This window comes from Rhinolophus sinicus, linkage group LG04, assembly GCF_036562045.2.
Source record: "Rhinolophus sinicus isolate RSC01 linkage group LG04, ASM3656204v1, whole genome shotgun sequence".
NCBI classification, from domain to species: domain Eukaryota; kingdom Metazoa; phylum Chordata; class Mammalia; order Chiroptera; family Rhinolophidae; genus Rhinolophus; species Rhinolophus sinicus.
In genome coordinates, this window is record NC_133754.1 from 67,548,644 (window position 1) to 67,569,915 (window position 21,272).

The 21,272-nt window shown below is 34.4% G+C and overlaps 1 protein-coding gene across 1 annotated transcript in view; it reads right to left on the minus strand.

Moving 5' to 3' along the window:
• TNKS (tankyrase) overlaps positions 1-21,272 on the minus strand; it is a 191,699-nt gene that overhangs the window by 77,388 nt on the left and 93,039 nt on the right. The window contains exons 4-5 of the mRNA XM_019750527.2: positions 10,803-10,839; positions 9,974-10,049 (exon numbers count right to left, since the gene is read on the minus strand). Coding sequence (XP_019606086.2) covers positions 9,974-10,049; positions 10,803-10,839 — 113 coding nt within the window. The remainder of the gene's footprint in view (positions 1-9,973; positions 10,050-10,802; positions 10,840-21,272) is intronic.

Consider the following 21,272-nt stretch of genomic DNA (forward strand, 5'->3'; position numbering starts at 1 on the left):
TTTGTTTACTTTACACAACTACTACCAGAGCTAGCATCTCCACATAACAAATGAGGAAACTGAGGAACAGGAAGTTAGAGCAAGTTAATAGCAGAGTCAGAGATCAAATCCAGATAGTCTGACTTTAGAACTCTCACTTTGCCTTTCTTCTTTCCCTTTAGCTGGGTACTCGGGCTGTGGGTAGAACGTTCAGAAATGGACTGTCATGGCTAAATAGGCAAGAAGAGTTATTCTTGGCGGGCAGGGATGGCCTTGTAGTTCTGACTATCTCAGTACTCCATAGGGCACCACACATCAAAACCTACCAGTCAAGAGAGTGTGACCATGCTACTGGATGAGTGCCCTAGAAATGTAGAACTTTTTAACAATAGGAGTTGTCTAAAATAATAAGTATTGGAGGACAAGGACGAATAATAGAATACTGAAACTGAAGAAGATAATTTATCTGCCTCTTTCCTAGTGCAGGATTTTTCTATGTATCGCTAATAGATAGACAGTTGGTCTCTTCTTGAACTCAACCCCTCCAGTTGCTTCAACTGTTTCCTTCCTGGTCACCCTGTGACTAGTCAATATCCCCCTTTAAAGTGTGAAACCCTAAATTCAGCCCTAAATCCAGATGTGGTTTGGTCCAAACCAGAGAGATCTCATTTTTAAAAGATGTATCCAAGCAGGGCCATATGATAAAGTTATCTGGCTCTGGAGTTATCACAGTGAAGGTTCCAATACTGAACTGGGATGTTAGACTAGCTGCCATTCATGTCCTCCTCCAAATCAGAGTCTATGAATTCTAGTTAGATTACATGAACAGAAGTAGAATAATGATTGATATTTGACAGCCTCAGAGAGGACGTTCTTCCAAAGTAACATATGTAGTCAGCTTTAGGAAGGGACCTGAGGCATTTGAAAATTTGTAGAATTTATGAAATATCTTATCAAACAAAGTTTCTACACTTCAACCTTACATAGTAAAAATTTATTTTTAAAGTGAAAATATAGAGGACTCTATTTATCCTAAGTGTTTGCATTGGGAACAGAAAGGGAAAAAGAAAATGAACAGACAAGAAAGAACAGGAAATCCATAGGGTAACCTTTGTGAGAACAAAGCTCTGAATGCTAACTTAATTCAATTTTAACTTAATATTATCATTGAGGAACTCTAGAGGGATTCTTCAACAGCCAGAAATGTGTCTTTCTCTTTTCCAACCTCAGAATCAGCAGAAAAATTGAAATGTATGCATGAAAATGAGTTTCTAGCATCCTCTCACAGGGTTCGGATGGGGAAAATATGCTTAGCACTCTCAGAAAGTGCAACATTAATTTTACATTGTTTAATGAGAAACAGCTGGCACACTTTATGGAAACCAGGTTTCCTAGTCTGATAGTAACCTGATATTTTATAGTTTTAAGGAGAAACGTTTTCACACTACCCAAAACATAAATTCATTTTTATAGTTAATATTTACAATCTTAGGTTTTCAAATCTAAATATTCAAGATTCTAACGTTCAACAGATGACTTGCTCTGAAACAGGAAACAAGTTACACTGATTGGCATTTAAAGATTATTTATAAGGAAATCATTCTACCTTAGATCATTAGATAGCCATTTTAACCATGTAAACTAGGAGAATGAAAAATTCCTTTAGCTAATTTTAATGTGGTTAAGAGCTCTAGGACTTTGGAGATATGCTGTCACCTCAACATTCCTTCAGTGATAAAGTCCTTGTTGTTTCTGAGTTTGCATATGTGAGTTCAGCAGCCAGAGGTAGACAGGAGCAGAGAGCTCTAGCTCTGTTCTCTGCCCACAGCTCCCTGGCCCAATTCTAACAGCTACTGAACCCTCTCTGAAACTAAGAGATTAGTTTAATGATATTTTTATGGTATTTAGAGTAGGGTATTAGCATGTCACTACTAAAAAAAGAAAATGTCTTTACAAAAGGAAAATCAATAAACGAAACATGTAAGAGTTGGTCTATTTCCAAATGTACTAATTTGACTACCCAAATATGCATTTAAACAAATTATGCAAGGTATTTACAGTGTTTTTCAAGTTTTACTACTGATGCCATTCTTAGTAGAGAAAGGTGTTTTCTCATTAGTCACTGAATGAGTCTTCTTTTAAAAAATTATGAAGCTTCTTCATGCTTTTAGAAATTTCCTTTTTAACTCTAATTTAATTGAATGAGTGAATGGATGAATATGCGTGGCGGGGGGGAAGAAGTAGGCTTCCTGAGCAATTACACTTCTTAAAAAAAAAAGTGACGATACAGAAATAACCTGGTGTTACAGACAAAGTTTATGTTACCCTCCAAACTCATGTGTTGAAGGCCTAACCCTTAATGTGATGATATTTGGAGATGGGGCCTCTAGGAGGTAATTAGGGTTAGAGGAGGTCACGAGGGATCATAATAAAATGATAATCATTATAGGGGTAGTTTTAAATCTCTGTATCATGTAATAATTGGTACATAGAAATATGAAGAACCAGGACATCAGCAATACCACTGAAGCTACTGATCCTATTTATTGTGTTTCTTCCTGATCCTATTTATTCCCTTGCCACTCTGCCAGATGGGTATTTTTCAAGCTACTGCTGTAGCTGTAATCTACCCCACCTATAAAGTTTTGTTTACTTGTACGGTCAAAAAAGCATTTTAAATGTAAATTCGTACCATTTTAAAAGAGATACGAAAGTGTCATTTTTGTAATTTGGTTTCTCAATCAATTTTTAATAGTGAATCGTACTCAGAGCAAAATGATTTACTCGTAGTACTGACTCCTCTTCTATGCCTCAACTACAAACTCACACTGCAGGGAACTTGTGCATTTTGGGTACGAGTGTAGGAGAAACTACAGTTAGGAGGCGGGTGGCTAAGCAGAGCTAAAATGAATTCCTAAGTTTTACCACCTACTTTTTAACACTGTCGTCTCTGTCTACTAAAAATTCTCTTCTCAAAGAGAACACAGTTGGCACAGGTACTAATGATAATTACTCTCACCAGTCGAAATGTCATGCTTGACAAAATAGAGACTGTTTTAGCAGAAGTGATTCCCTAATGAAAAACAAAAAAGACATTTTCAAGCCCTTATTGTTACAAAATGAATATACACAAGCATAAAGATTTTATACAATATATCTGAATATAAGTAGGCAAGAAAACTTGCTTGAAGGGATTTTTGCATTATAGTAAGACATGCATCACTCAGCAAGATACACTTTAAAGATGTGACTTGATTAGATATATAATTAAACTTAAAGTACTTGAAGAGTTCCCTAAAGCAGACGTACTGCATTTTGACCTTCTTGTAATCCCAAGTGACATCTGAACTATGAGCCATAAAAGTTGGAAATTAAAAAATGGTATGATCTTTTATCTACCAAGATTTGGCAAGGGTATAGGATGATAAAGGCCACTAAAGGTCACAGGGAGTCAGGCGTGTGCCCAGATAATGCTAAGACTTTCTTAAAGAGGAAAAAGGTTCTATATAAACTTTATTCCAGATACCTGGAATGTTTTACCTAACGTGACTCTATGGACTTTTATACAATCCAATTACTACTAACTCTGATAAAACTACAAAATATGTTAGTCTTAAAATGTTAAAGTCGAAACGTGTCGTAGAACTCATGTGGGCCAAAGCCTTCATTTTTTAGGCTAAAAAACTGAAAACAGAGATATAATAAAACTTGCCATGATTACATAGTTAAGTAACACTGTTAACTTAAAACGTGGTCTTCCACCTTCAAGTTTCTGCTTTTCCCCATAACACCATGATCCCAAAATATGCATGTAAAATTATTTTTTGTATTCTGAGGGGAAAAGAATCTTAAATTATAAGATATCAATTCAGAAATAATTGAACAAATAATATATTTGGGATTTATTTTAAAATCTTCACTTATTCTTCTAAGCAGCTATGAAAGAATCATTTTCAGTAATCCAGCTGAGAAAAGATTCAAGCTTTCTTGCCCAATAGATGATAAGTACTGAATTATATTTTCTTAGAGTAGGGGTGTTTCAGTCACCTATTACTAGATAACAAACCACCCCCAAATGGTGGGTTACCTGGGTGGTTCTCCTGCTCTGTATGCCAGGGTGCTAGGATGACTGCTGTCTGCTGGAGACGGGACTGAGAGCTCAGCAGAGGATACAGTCTCTGAGAAGCCTAGATGGTTAACGTCATGCAGAGGCTTAGCTGAGCTAAGGCGGGTCTGCAGCTAGCGGCCTCAGTTCTCCACATGGACTTCTCCACATGTCCGCCTGGGCTGCCTCATGGCATGACAGCAGGGTTCCAAGAGAGAGAATTCCAAAAGCAAGAAACTGGCAGCTGCCAGGCCAATTCAGGGGCTAGTCCTGGAAATGGCACAGCAACACTACCGCTTTATTTTATTTATCAAAGCAGTCCTGGGCTTAGCTCACAACCTGTGGGAGAGGACTAGACAAGGGCATAAATAATGAGAGGCACAGTTAATTGGGGGAGCTTCAAAGTAACAATCTACCATATAGGAATTGTTAAAATGCTGGTCAAACATGACATTCAAAGAAGACTTACACTGAAGGGGGTGGGGGATGCTGTTAACCAAGAATACTGCATTAGAATACGACAAGTGTATATAACCCTAAAATTTACATATAAATACCAAAAAACTGCATTAATTCTATACATTCTTTGTGCTTCATGGATGTGCTTTATGAAATTCAAATGAATACTGTGGCATTATTTTCAGTCAGATATTATTTTTTAATAAATATGTTCTTAAAAATTGATAGCTCTGTGTGTGTGTGTGTGTGTGTGTGTGTAGTACATATAGCTCAATAACACATTTCTGAATTTATAAGCTGCAAATTTAAACAAATTTATTTATTCAGTGTGATGTTGGGCAGTGAGGGGGCAAAGGCCAAGCTCCAAAAGAATTAATTCGTTTGGATGCTTTGTAGATTACCTGGTAACCTACATTTTACCCAAATTCCACCCGGGACTGAGCCTGTATAATAAAGACAATTTAAGTGAGGAATGTTGGAATACTCAAAAGTATGTATGTGCCCATTCTAAATATGTTCAATCATGTATTGAAGGAGTAGGGATCTAACTTAGTGAGGTTATACTATGTGCCACAAACTGTATATATTAATCACACTATTTCACTGACTCCTCTCAAATGCCTTGGAATGGGATGATTATTCCCCTATATGAGTGAGTACACTGGAAACTGTACAGCCACCGTCACACACTCAGAAAATGAAAGAGCAGAGAACTGAACCCAAGCAGAGCCTATCTGCTCTTTCAATGACATCACACATTTTTTTTATGGTATCTTCAGGGGATGGTACTAAATTCTACTTTCTATCTGATTGAGCTCTACTGAAAAAATTAGTTTTTAAACACCTGTTTCTAGAGTCTTATTCATTATTAACTATTTCATGAAGTGAACATTTACACAGTAGAAATATGACATTTAAAGAAACCCTTCAGTTAATCTTCCTGAATTTAAATTGCTTGTTAATCTAAATTTCTGGTTTCTTACAGAATGGCACACATGTCTAAACACTAGTGCTTTAAAAGTAAAAGGGCCAGAAAAACCAATCCCCCCCTACAGCTGCACTTTACAACTGTATCACAGCAAAAGGAATCATACGTTTTTCAGTGTTAGCTTCAATATATTGTTAATGCCTTAATCATTCTATCAATTTTTGAGCTCCTTGTAAACCAATACTACTAAACGCATATTTATCTCCCATAACACCTAACACAGTGACCTATACATGGTAAGTATTGAGTGTTGGTTGAATGAATGAAAGGAGCAAAAATAAATCTGAAATACCAGAAATTGCACTGAATACTTTATAAAAATAAAGTACCAACCAAATACTAGTTACTTTCAATATCTGGTGACATACACTCAGAGTAACAGTAGGCACTGCAAAGATACATAGTATTTCTACTTAAGAATAGGTACAGGAAGGCCCAACTCCGACTTATTCCTTACTACAAGGAGGTGATAAATTTAGGACATTTATTTTGAAAGAAGATAAAGGCAGCCAGGAAAGGGAAATAACACAAGAGGGACCAAACTGAACTCTGAAGAGAGGTGAGTATTGAAATAATTTAAGATGTATTTAAATATTTCCTTTTATTGTAAAAAGGTATCCTTATGAAAACTAATAAGGAAAAACAAGAGGCCATCACCACCTTAAATTTACATATTAAACAAGGCCAGAATATTTGTATAATTGCTAATAAAACATGTGATCTTGATAGCAAATATTGTAAAGGGAGATTAAAAGACAACAAATCCAAATTTGAAAATATAGGAATTAGGAATTCTAGAAAGGAAACAATCTGTTTTCAGGATCTGGTTGTACTTCATTGCAATTCAAAATAATTGTGGAATATTATGCCTAATCATAATGGACAGGAGAAAAGAAGAATAAATTATATCTATGCTCCTATGGTTTTAAAGTGGCCATCATTAGAAGACGCATATAATTCTATAAACATAGAATTTCATAGAAATTCAAAATATTACAGAAAAATTTCCTCTCTTTGTTTTACAGGGGGAAATAAAAACAACTGGAAATTTCTGGAATAAACTCCACTTTGATTTACATGTGAAATAAAAGCATAATATAAAAATATAAATTACTTAAAACCTTATTGGTACTTCCATTATTTTCAGAATTCTACAGGTTAAGAAAACATATGTCTGTTGGAAATAAGAATACCGGGGGTGCCAAAAAAATGTACGAGTATATACATGACTTGTATTCATTTTTTGTTATTGGTATATATTGAGTATTACAATTTTAATACAGTTTTTTTTCCTTTTTTAAAATGTGATACTTTTTTTGGCAACCTCTGTATTAACCACTTACATATTACCTAATTGAATAATCATCAAGTCACAGTATAGAAAAGATTATTTAAAATTTACACTGTCATTGTATAATCCCACACATTGCATTAAAAAGGAATGCTGAAGTCTAAAACCCCCACACACATCTAGGCAAATTCTCCACCTACTAGTTAATGTATAAGGAACATTTCTTTTCTAAAAACATTACAAAATTGACGTTTCCATGGGCTTTTTAAATTTACAAAGCAGAAACTGTAGTAAAAACAGAGACAGGCAAGAATTTAGTTAAGCATTAATACAGTCATATAGAAATCCTCTAAAAATGAATTTGATTCTGTACTGTGTTCTATAATGGAAATTCAAAAAATAAAACTTCTTATACCCAACAAACTTACTATATATGTAAAGTGTCTTTATCCTCTTGTCAATATACAATCTGAATTCCTAATTCTGGATAAATACATGCAAATGGCTTGAAAAAGTACTAAATATATAAGACAGACTTATAATTTAGCAGCAAGATTTGCTTACACATTTTCTTGATATCAATAGCAAGAAAACAAAGGATAATGTTATAACTAATGTTATCCTAATCTCCATTAGTGCCCAGAATATTTATTGCTTTGTGGCTTTACTGCAACTGGTATATTTAATAAGAATTTCTCTGTGCCATAAACAAGGGTAATGTTTAAATATAAACATTCAATTTTAATTATGAAATTTTATTTGCATTTTGCATATCGATGGACAATTTTAAATGATTTGTTTATGTTATATGCAGGAATAGCATTAAAACCTAATAAATGCTTTAGTTTAATTTTCCTATCTAATTTGAGAAAATTGATAATCTAAAAATAAGACTACTTTTTGCAAAATTATTACATTATTTATATTATGAACCCTTCAGTATAATAATATTTGAAACGTGTTCTTAAAAATGTTCTACACATTAAAATGTAAGTCTCCCTCATGGGATAATTGCTCAAAAGTAAATGAATAAAATAATACTAGTAATAATATATAATAACAGAAAATACAAAATCCCACCCCATTCACATACTTCTGAGTTAATTATTTAAATGGCAAAGAGTACAGATGATTTTTTTTCACTCAGAGGATAAAACTGTTTATCAGAGAGCATATTCATATCTTAAGTTCTGCTACATGCAAAGTGCCCAGCTTGGTCTAGTGCAAAATACAAAAGAAAGCTAATAGATTAGTAGAAGAAACAGTCATGTATGAATAACTACAATGCAAGAACTCTGGTAAATGCCATAGAGTAATACAGAAAAGGAGCCATAGGAATTTGGATGAGGAATACATTGGTTCCAGCTAAAGGAACGAAGGAAGTATATTCTCCTTTGGGGAGAAGGAAAAATAAAGGAGTTGTCCATATTTGTGTAGGGGGTAAGGCAGGGAGAAGAAGTAATTTGTTAATTATTAGTGTTTATGTTCCTTAATTATTATGATTTACTGAGCTAGAAACGGGCTGTAAAAATATAAGGGTAAGCATCGGAGAAAGGCTAAGACGTAAATTGATTCTTGCTACAGTAATCTCACATAAATCCTGCAGTATTAAAATGGCTACGGAAAACTGAAGTACGCTGGGTTCCAAAAAGAACTCTGTCTAAAGCTATAGCTGCACTTACCTACCATAGATAAGAAGGCCCTTTTCTGCACCGTGATAAAAGTCACTTTATCTACACAGAGGATCCAAACAAAATCTGGAGCTTAAAGTATCTCAAGAATTAAAATCCTCAAACTAACTTCAAAATTAAAGGAAAAATGAGAAGTTATCATTTAGAAACATCTTTAAAAAGTCGTAGTAATACTGAGTAAATCTTTGATATGTATACACACACACGCACACACACACACACACACATATACATATACACACATATATATGATTTTACCTTCCATGAAAGTAGAAGTCTCTCCTGAAATTATCCAGAGAAACTGAACACTCATTAGGCCATGTGAAATAATATGAAAGACATCTACAATAACAAATAACATATACTCTGAGGGATTCAATTCCTTGCCACTATTATATGGGTTTCATTAGAATGGGGAAAAAAAGTGTGGAAGTAGTCAAGGAAAACTGAATAATTTTGATCTATGAAATGATCACTTAGAAAAATAATTTTAAAGGCAAAATAGTTTATTATTTCTAAGGGGTACCATCTATCCTGATATTTTTCATAACATATTTTCAGCATAAATAATTTCAAAGAAACTAATTCTTTAAATATTAGGCACAAGATGATTTTCCTCATTTGCAGTGTAACAAAAAATATTGTTTTTAAAATATAGGAGTAAAATATAAAAGCCATCTTTTAACATTAAAAAATTAACTGGCATTTATAATAGACTTAAAAGTACAAAGTGCTTTGTTTTCCAGTATCTATCAGGTAAATCATTATTAAACTTTGCAGCCAGTTACGAAAGGCTTATATTTCAATCTCCATTCAGCAAGAATACGAAGCAGATAATGAGATACCAGTTGTACATTTTATACATTACCTTACATTTATGACAATTGCATATTAATGCAGAATATTTCTCTCTGCTTTAATCTATTTTCTCAATATACCAATGATCAAAAACTTAGCTAATAAAAAAATAATAAACAAAAAAGCAGGTCCGTTACATAGCTCTAAAAAATCATTAGCAACATTTTCTCAGCTTTAAATAAAAAAAGTGTTGGTATCTAGCAAACAAATGTTCCTCAGCCAAATAAGAAATAAAAAATGCATATATCCTAACAAAGATAGTCAATAGGACATCAATATTTCCAATTTCAATTATCATACACAGAAAATAATGTTGTTATAATTTTAATTGCCTACAAAGCTGCAGTTCTGTTTAATAAACAACTTTCAGTGTCTGACATTTAAAGAGAAAAGGCTAAAGATCTATGCTTCACCAGCTCTATGACTACGTATGTCACAACTACCAATAACAGATATAACAGCATTTCATTTTACAGTGAAAAGATGCCAGTAAAAATACAGCTATATATGTTCGTACACACACACATACCAACTACAAACATTTTAACTGTAAAGCAAAACAAAAATTACTGAAGGGGAATATTATGTTTTAAATAACTTACCTTTCGCCCGTCACTTGCATGGCAATTCACATTGAGAGGAGTCAGTAAAGCCATTAGTTTTTCTTCATTACCACTCCTATAAAAAGGTAGTAAGTCAATTCTTATAAAATTGTAGAACTTCTTATGAATATTTGTGGGTATTTTTCACAAGAGAGTGGAAAATAATATGGGTTTGCTTTGCTTTCTTCATATGGTTCTCTTTTACTATATTCAATTAATGTATTCCTAATTAATTCCTGTTAATCATCATACAGTGGTACAACTTAGAAAATACAGCTTTCCACATTTTTATTTGTTTTATTTATCTGCATAAAGTCACCTTCCTAATGACAAACAAACTTTATTCTGATAAGGGATCTAAACCACTGGAGTTAAAAATACATACAAAATGCTGTAAAAAGCTAATCAATTAAATTATAAATGACCAAGAACAAAAGAAAATGGATGAGAATTTTAACATTTAGTTTATGCCCCTCATTCAAGCTTATGACAATTAGGAAAATTTTCAGAGAAAAACGGAGATATAGGTATTTAAATACTCCAAGAATATCTTTGGAAAAGCTGGGCAACTAAGGTTTACAGGTACCTTAAGAAATGTTCCAAATAAAATTAACCTTATAATCACCATCAGATTGAAAGACTGTCTCATTTAATACACTAATCACGTATAATAAAGTACACAAAGATTTAGTATAGGGTCTTATCTGCATTATTGCATAAAATCCAAGCAAGACAATAACATGCTATAATTTTTATAGTCCTCCACCTGCCCTCCCCCTTTTCTCCCTTAAATGCATTATAGTCACTTAAAATGAATGGAATCACTTACCTAGCAGCTTCTAGGAGTTCGTCTTTCTTGTATTCACCTAGATGATTGCAAAATATCATGCTGTTAGCATTTGGCAGAAGACAGATTAAGAAATGCAGTAGGCAGCAAATACAGAATTAAACAGAGAAGAACAGAAAAAGAGAGTCCACACCCCGCTGGGTGATGGAGCCGTGACGTTAGCCAGCTTGTGAAGGCAGCATCACCAGTGCCTTGGAGACGGGCAGCAAATTGACGCAGCTTCTTGTCCAATCCTCAGATGAAATAGCTTTCTTCAGACAACCAATGAATGCTAAATCTCGTGTCCAGAAACACATTCCCCCTGATAACAGCATGCCAGCTGAAGACAATGTCCCCTCCCCCCTTTTCTATTCAGCCTGTCACAGTATACTTGTGAAGCATAATACACTCTGAGACAAAAGCAAAATAATGTGGCTCTTTAAAGGTACAAATTACTTGTCTTCATAAAAACTCAGTTTTATTTGTAATGACAGGGAAAGTTAAAAAAAAATTAATTACCATTGCTGAGCTTTATAGCAGCAGAAAAAAAAAATCAGACTCATGAAGCCTTTGCCTTGAAAGTGTAGGTCTGTAGACTAGAAATACGTGAACTATGTACCAAATGCTATGAACCTCTTGGAGGCAGCACTCCAAAACCAAAACACTGAATATATTCTTAAATGACAATAATATTGTAATGTGCTATAATCTTTATACTTTATACAAATTCAGCACCAAATTTTAACAAACAATAAATCTCAAAAATATTTTTAAAAAGGAGGCTGGGGTCTCTGAGAATGAACATATATCCAACTATTGAGATGTAAATAATTTTTCTTCATTCTATTTTTTAAAAATATGTCACAGACTGAAAAGAGGTACATAATTTAAAACCTTCAATACAAATTTCTTAGGGTATTCAAGATCTAACAAACAAGTTTCTCTTGCAAGCTCAATTGAAGAACAAGGAATTTTAATAATAATAGCATTTGTTCATTCAGTAGATAAAAAGAATAATCAGGACTATGATTCAGCTATAACACATGGACTCAGTTTGCAATATCATTAAAGAAATAATTACACAAAATGTGTAAGAAAATCATTATGTGAAAGCAAATATTAAGTACACATACAAGAAGAAATAAAAATTTCGATTAAATGGAAATGTTTTAATTCTATTAAGAAATAAATTATTTCTTAAAATAAAATCTTACTTATAAATACGGATTTCTTTGCAATTTGTTTCTGTTTTACTACAGAATGCAGAATATTGATGCAAATACTATAAAGACATCTCAAGACCACGTTTAAGTTCTATAACCCATCATTAGCAAATATTCTTTTAGTTTACACTTTGTCTTGCTTCTCTGATTAAGATTACACTAAAATCTAAAATCTAAAAAGTTCTTCTCAAATAAGGAAAAGTTGTTAAGTATCTATTCTCTCCTAAGGGAATTTTATATACCAATAGAGTCACAGGTTCAACAATATACATGGAGAAGCTAGAATGCATGATTTACGATCATAAAAGTTGGTCTTTTCAATTTCCCATATATTATATTCCAGATTCTTTATTTGATAGACGTTTAAGATTTATATTATTATATCCGCTAGCCAATAAAAGTTCTTAACTTCCCAAAGCCAAAGACCTATCTTTATTACACATTTTAGTTGCCAATATGGAAGTTAGTGAGTAAATTTAAAAAGCTCCTCTGAGGAAAATGGCATAAGCCATACTCTCAAATGCCTTACATATCAAGAACAGAGTCAAATTATGTAATTATCTATAAAAGTCATTCATTCAATCAGTCAATGAATATTTATTTGAAAGGTCTATATGCCAGATTCAAAACCAAAAAAGACACTATCATCTCTGAATTCAAGGAATATTAGTCTATTAAATGAGACCGACAAACAAAAAAATGATTACAGTAGAGCATAAAAAGAATCTTATGAAATGCTATAAAGAGCTTAAAGTCTAGTCTAAATGGGATTAATAAGAGGCAGGGTAATTATAGTCAAGGAAGGCTTCCTGGAAGAGGGGAAACTGCAGAGTTTTGAAGAAGGGTGGGAGAAAGGAAGCAACAAAGCAAAAGGAATGAGAAGGGAAATGGTAGCTCTGTAAACCTGAAGCAAAGGACACTGCAGGGGAATTGGTAAGGGTGAGGCCGAGAATTAGAAAGATCATGAATGGCTCTCTAAGAAATCTGAACATTATTTTGAAAACAATGAGGAAATATTGAAATATTTTAACAAAGGGAGTACAAAGTATATTTAATCTGTAAGTTTTGTGATTATGTAAAATATTTTCATGCTCTACTCTGGTGAACTTTTGTTGGGAAAGAAAGTGGCTCAAGGCAAAGGGGGAGGGTGGAGTGGGACAACGAATTCTGACATAGCTTATATTTTGAAGTATAAATTCCCTGATATACAGTAAAAACACAATAAAATTGGGAACCGAAAGTAGCTACTATTGAAATCTAAGTCATAGTGAAACACGACTCCAAAAAGCAAGGTAATGAAATTGCAAACTATTTGGGATTTTCAAAGTTCAAATCAGTCTACCTACATAAAGTATAGCAGCTTACTGATGTTTTCTCCAAAAGACACATTTTTGCAAAACTGTTTTTCCCTCATGGATCAGCTGATAATAAACCAAAGCTTTCAAAAGGAAACAATTAAGTGCATCTGACAGAGTCTGACACAGGTATTACAAATGGCTTTCCACTCTTACTGTTAGAGACCCTGGTACTTTAGTCAGCTTTTCTGCAATACATTCCAACTTCCACTATCTGGTGCCCAAGGACCACAATCCATAAACAGTCGAAGCTATTTTTCAAACGCTGCATCGCAGGAACAACTAACATAATGAATTTAGAGTCCCTTACACACTCTGACAACAAATCTGAACTACTCACTTAACCGTCAAACCACTGGTTCTGTTTCATTTGAGCTGAGAATCTGAGAATATTCTGGCTGAGACTATGGTACTCTATGGAGCATTTATATTCTTTAATAACATCCACATAAAGGCTAGCAATAGATCAGCCAGAAAGGAAACTAGGCAATTATAGTCAAGATAATAGCAGTTAGGAATGGAGAAAATGGATGGCTTAAAATATTTTTCTTTGATTAGAATAAAATAAGTGGGATTAAAAAAAAAAAAGCAAGCCTAAAGTTTACTTTCCAAAGTCTTAATTGTTTTTATTAGTAAAGTAAGTAATGATAGGATACATGTAAAGATAAATAAACACATACACCCATACACACACACACACACACACACACACACAGAGTATGAGTTAATGTGTTAAAGAGGTATGTTATAAGAAAGGTTAAAAATAAAGGTTAAAAAACTTCCGTTTGTATTTCTATGAGATAGAACACAAAATTACTTTTTGAGTAAAAATGAAGAACACCTATATCAATAAAAAGAAGTCATGATTGACTTATTTCAATTTTAACATTTTGAGGGGCCTTTGCTTACCAATTGACAGGATCACAATAGTTTTGTAAAAATGAGTTCATTTGGTTTTGTTCAGATGGAATAGCAAGGAAAGATTATGAATGGGGAATCACAAATTCTTAAAGTAATAAGAAGCTAAAAAAGAATTATGACCTTCCTTTTCTCGACTTTAAAACCATGCATCACACACGCCTATCAGTAACATCTCTGGCTACATGCCATGAGAGGGAATACGATTTGAGAGTCACCTTTCTTCTGTCACCTCACCCCCAATTTCAGAATCACTGTCCTAAGGGACCATCTGCAACATATTCATTTAATGAAACTGACGCTAAGGCAGTGAAATGAATTGTCTAAGGTTTCATGAGTATTATTCACTCTCTGTCAGGCCCTGAACAAGGCTAATATTTGAACACAAACTAATCAAATCTGAGCTTTTGTAAAAGCAATGTAAACAAAAGAGTGACAAAAAACAATAATAGCAATACAACAATTTTTAAAACAATGACAACTAGCTTTAAACAGGTTAAACGTATTTAAATGATATAAGCCAAATATTTCCATCAGAACTATTTTAAAGCACTGGAGCTTTCATATGAGATTGTAAACACTGTGCACACAAACAAACCAAATCCATCTGGGTCTATTCAAATGATCAGAGCATTTTGCATTTCCTATAGCATGCTTTAATTCCTCAGGCTTTAGTTATTTCAAGGGAAGAGCTATACATAGGCTTCAATCAAGAATCTCAGTTACCAGGTTTAGGGGCCCGTATGTTGCCAAGTGTTGAGTAGCACCATGAGTTGGTAATTCTCATAGAGATATTTGTTCATCAAGGTACCAGCAAATACAAGAGATGAACTGATTCGTATAACTAAACTGACAACCTATAAGTGGAATAAAGTATTCATTTAGGTGCTATATTCCATGTATTTTTCACTAATAGATTTGAAAATTTAGAACAACCTATGTAGTTGTGACAGGAACTTCACTAAAGCACCAGAAAACAATCTGGTCTCAAGAAGTTTAAGGCTAGGTCTTTCACCAAGAACAATTTTCAGTCTAACTGATATTCTACTATATATAAACAATGAGCCCAGGAATTCTTGAATTATTTTTTCTCTCTGAAATATTTCATGAATATTTTCAGGATAATTGGGGGGAAATAAGAGTTACTGGAATTCTCAATGCTTCCCCCCGCCCACTTCTGAATCCTATCACTCTTCCTACTCATTTTGGTACTTGTTTCAAAGTCCATGTCATTAGTTAAGTCCAAAATTATGGTCAAACTAAACACTCCACATTCATTCTAACCACGGAATAATCAGGGGCTTTCAAATTCTAGGCTTGAACAGAGTATTTTCCTGGTGGAGATCCTTTCCTTCTTTTGCCTCCTACAACTTTTACCTTTTCATAACAATTAGCCCATGTTAGCTAACATTAAACATCACCTGTGTTCTAACACCACCATAACCTCTAAGGCGCGCTGTCCAATACAGAATCCACCCCTCTCACATCATGGCTACTCACTTTTAAATGAATTATAAAAAATATAACAACTGAAAATTCTGTTCCTCAGTTGCACTAGCTTATTTCAGGTTTCCAATAGGCACACGTGGCTCGTGCCTCACACACCGGACAGGCAGAGAGAATGGTACACAGAACAGCTGAAACTGCTTTTGGAGCATGCTAGAGTGTTTTTAATGATGACTTAATAAGTCATCTTTTACTCTAACAAACTATTTTCCATATTGTTCTTACTGTAAAAGTTATACTGCCAAAACCATAACCTTTTTTTCCCCCTACTGAATACAGAACAACTTCTTCATCAGCATGAAACACAGGGGCAAGCACTGGACTGTAGGGTAACAGCTGGCGTGAGTCCTAGCTCTGCCATCAATTGACTTGCGTGCCTTCCAGGGAGCTTCCATTTCATTGTCATTCGGAAAATGGGGTGAAGGGTTAAACGATCTCTAAAGTTTGTTCTAAAATTCTCATCCTGCATTTGAGCCTCAATATTGCTCAGATCTTTTTCTAAGACAATTTAATGTTGCTATAAACAGACTTTAAGGAAAAACATGAAATTATCTGGGGGAAAAAATCTCTACTAAACTATTATAAAAAGTCATACCTGGGAATTACAGAGTAAGCAGTAAAGCAATTTTAGCCAACCTGCACTATTTACTTAGTTAACAATTCTAAAATTTTGGTAACACTCTAGAAGCTAAATGTTCTTTCAGAAGAAAGTGGTGTTTTTACATAATTCTGATCTTTATTAAAGATATTTCTACTTTGTTGGTTAGATTTTTTTCCTAAAGCAAAAAAATTCACCTAACTATGAAGCTCGACATAAACCAAGATTATCATTTACGGAGAATTTTCCAATTCTTTAGGAAAATGGAGATGTCCCCTTACTGTAGGGCAGCTGAAAATCAATTTAAAAAAAAAAAGACCCCCAAATATAACTATTATACTATATCATAATATTTAACGATAAGAAATTATAATACATTACATGAAAACCTAATATGAAAACCTAAACCAATGTCCTAAAAACATTTGAAAACCACAATATAACATTCAAACACAACAAAGGCTTTGCAAAAAAGATATAACTCAATCAATAAATACTACGATTGTTACCCATTTTCCTGGCATGCAATAACACGACTGCTTATCCCCAGCAACATCTATGACACACATCCCATTTACGGACACTTGTCAGGGTTTCAAAATCATTTATACCTGTTTCTAACATTTTGTCAATTGTATTTGAAATGTGACTCAAGACTTTTTGCTACAAATTTCATTTTGTTAAAATGTAAGTTTTAAAATTTGGGACATAAATATAAATACACACTGGCCAAAAAAAGCAGTATTACAAGAGACACACATTTTTTAAAGTTGGGTATTAAATAAAAGCCAAGAGAGCTGTTCCTATAGGGCACTGTTAACCAATGAGTCATTCTGCAGTGTGTGCCTGTACTTTAAAAGAAAACGACCTTTTAGATTATGCTGCAGAGGAAAAGTCCTTTTGATTAAAAAAAAAAAAAAAGAAAAGACAACAGGGAATGAAGAAAGGCAGGAGGAGGGAGCTGTCATTCTAAGCATGGTAGACTGTGACAGCAGGGAATGAGTCTCAGTGCTTGGAATGCCCACCATTACTTAAGCCATCAACTATCTGTGATAACGGCTGGCCAGGAAGAAGTGGGACAATAATTTTTTACTATCACAATGTTTATTCCAAAAAGAGTGGCATGAAAAACCAAAACCCATTTTGGTCAAAAACAGGCGAATAGTTTTATATTGTTTGTTCTATACAAAAAGTCGCTTTTCTAGTCATCAATCCATAATTTATTTGCAAATCCAAAATCCAAAAAGCTCTAAAAAATCATGAGGCAGCAAAACTCAGCCCACTTAGTGTACTAGCTGTCCATATACTTCACTGCAAAAATGTTAACCTTTGATCTAGGGTACAGCCCCAGACTCCACAGGGATGTTTTATAAGGTATAGTAGATGTACTGTGTCTTTTCTTATTTTATTTACTTATTGAAGTATAATTTACATACAATAAAATTTACCCTTTTCAGATGTGTGGTTCTGAGAATTTTAACCAACTTATACAGCTGTGCGGCTACTACCTCAAGACACAAAACATTTCCATCACCTTAAAAGGTTCCTCCGGCCAGACCCCTCTATGATCAACCACCTATCCCAACCCCATTCCATGGCAACCACTGATCTGATGTCCCTAGTTTTACTTTGTATAGACTGTCATATAAACAGAATCATAGAATGTGTTAACTTTTGAGTATGGCTTCTTCTTTTATTTTATTTTTTTAAAGATTTTATTGGGGAAGGGGAACAGGACTTTATTGGGGAACACTGTATTTCCAGGCCTTTTTTCCAAGTCAAGTTGTTGTCCTTTCAATCTTAGTTGTGGAGGGTGCCGTTCAGCTTCAAGTTGTCCTTTCAGTCTTAGTTGTGGAGGGTGCAGCTCATCTCCAGGTCAGTCACCATCCCTTGCGGGAGTCGAACCGGCAACCTTGTGGTTGAGAGGATGCACTCCAATCAACTGAGCCATCCGGGAGCTCAGCGGCAGCTCAGCTCAAGGTGCCGTGTTCAATCTTAGTTGCAGGGGGCACAGCCCACCATCCCTTGCGGGAGTCGAGGAATTGAATTGGCAACCTTGTGGTTGAGAGCCCACTGGCCCATGTGGGAATCGAACCGGCAGCCTTTGGAGTTAGGAGCACGGAGCTCTAACCACCTGAGCCACCGGGCCGCCCCTGAGTATGGCTTCTTCTACTTAGTACAAATGCTTCTAAGATGCATCCACGTTGCTGGACATAATCGCATTTGTTCTTTTAATTGTTAAGTAGTATTCCATTATATGAATGCACCTGCATTTGCTTATCCAGGAGTTGTATGGTACATGTATATTTAACTTTATAAGAAACTGCTAAATCACATCTTTTTAAAATATGAAAAATTCTTAATTCTAGAATATGGACAGGTCACCTATAGAAAAGACTAAGAACAAAAAAGTGGACAACTGAGAAATACGACAGTACTGCCACAACTTCACAGCTAGAAATCCTAACTGTGCCTCTTGTGAGGGGAATTCAACTAAACTAATTCAATTTGCACACCATTTAGTTTTTCATTTCTCACTTGTTCTGTCTTTTCCTTTTTTTTTTTTTTTTTTTTTTTTTAAAACAGGGAGGATATACAAATTTGATCTCTTCGTTCAAGGAACTGTTTGGTATGTACTACCTGCAATCTTAGAGCTACGAGAATATATAAACAAAGAGTATTTTGATTTATAGGAACCATGCTGTTATCTGTGAAAAGAAAGTGACTTTCCTGCAGGCCTCGCTCCTATCAGTATGCGCGGCTCCTCCATGCGTCAGCCCACTGAGGGCCCGGCGTTCGGGGCAGTACCTATTTGGGGGCTGGCAGACCCCTGCTTCATATCAGCGTATGAACTAAGGAAACAAAGACTAACGCAGAAGTACAAGTGACTGCTCTTCTGAATGATGTAAGAACTGTCCTGTCTTCACTGTGACTATTGTGTAGCACTGCCTTTTATTGTTTGAATATTTTGTCCTTGGCTTACAAAGTCTCTGAAAGATGTAACTTTGAATTTTGGTCTTCTCAGAAAGCACCAATTATGTACCTGTTTAGCTGCAAATGCTTGACTTATTTTTTTCTTATATTTTCCCAAAAGTATCACTAAATCTTTTACTCGGGGTTAGAGTTATTTAACTTCAGCGAAGTCGGATTAGGGTATTATTGTAGGCATAATCTTTCTCATTCAAACTCTCATTCCTTTTTTTTATGCCATTCATTTATTGGTTCTCCTTTGAATAACATCATTTATTCATTTAACCAATACATTTTCACTATATACAATATGCCAAGCATAATACAGCTACGACTACTGTGCCATGTACTGAATCTTGAACCAATAGGAGAAAAACTGATGTAATTAGAGCTGGCACACCAGAACGGAACCAAACCCACAGAATATCTTACCCAGTTAGCAGGCTGTCGCGCACAACTGCTGCTGTTCATGGAAACCTATCACCATGTGAACGTTATCTGTCAGGCGTGTTGAGGAAAAGTGGTTGAGGATACTTTTAGAAGATAACAGAGCTAAGCACTATGTTCATATTTACCGTTGAGACTGAAAGAGACAGAGATGCTATTATGTGTCTGTGTAAATAAAACATTTAGATCAGGGAAAAGATATTTCCTAACCATTTTTGGATCAGGGACCACTTTAAGGAGCTAATGAGAACAGCTTTAGAGTCTCTCCCTAGGGAGAAAATACTCTGAACATTTGAACATAAACTCAATTTTTTGCCTATAGAGTTTTTACAGACTTTTTGGATTCTATGAAGTTACCACTGGTGAAGACCTGTTTTTTATTTATTTGTTTTATTTGCTTTTAAAAGAAGCTCTGACTTAAACTCACTGATTCTAAATATAGTTTTAGAACAAGCGTGGCAAGAAAACTTAGTTTGATATCCTTATTTTATACATGATTTAGTTCAAACCCAGAACAGGTAAATAACTTTCTGAAAATTTTAAAACTATGCAGTGGCCAAGCTAGGACAAGAACCTATGCCTGCTGATAGTATTTTTAATTGGAATGGCATAAAGTGATTTCATGAAGTCAGTCGTATGTAAGTTGGCCACGCATTTTTGGGCAGGATTTTAACATGTGGCAACGGACTGGATATTAGATAATTATCAACATGAGCAAAGAAGTTCAAGAAAATGAAAGGTATATCTGGGGAAAAGTGACTGATGTCAAATTTACAGTATATGTTGGGAAGGTAAAGTGGAACGGGGGACAATGAATAGCAATAAAAGAAAATGTGGTCTATATTTTAAAGCCTCTTGAATGTTAGGTTGCAGAGCTGAATATTAGTTTGCAAGGCATGGGGACTGGGAGTTTTTTTCTTTCTTTTTTTTTTTTTTTAAGCAGGGGAGTAAGCTAATTAAAGCTGAACTTAACCTGGTAACTGAATGAATTAAGATATAGAAACATTGGGGATTAGCTACAGGGCCTGTAGGAGGATAGTGAGGGAAAAGTAAGTGGTAGCAATAAGAATGGAAAGAATATTAAATAGAGAAAAGGCGTTTACTGGATCACAATGTAGCAGAGCTTGTAATTTGATGTATTAGCTTTATGTGTGACTGGGGGTATCATGTACATAGCTATAAACTAACGGTAAAATTTTAAATATTTCCATCTTGATCTTAGATTAATACTTTTCCCAATAATCTTTCTGAACATAATAACAGTAGCAATATTTTGTTGATTCAGCTTGGACTCAATGGATATATTACCATAGATCTTTATATACTGAGAAATGCGCAGTAAGTTAAATAATCTATTTAAATAATATAGCTAGTTTATTTAATTATTTAGTTGTTAAAATTGAACAGTCTTTGATTCTTGTACAGCCAATTTTAAGACAGACATTGAGGGTTCACA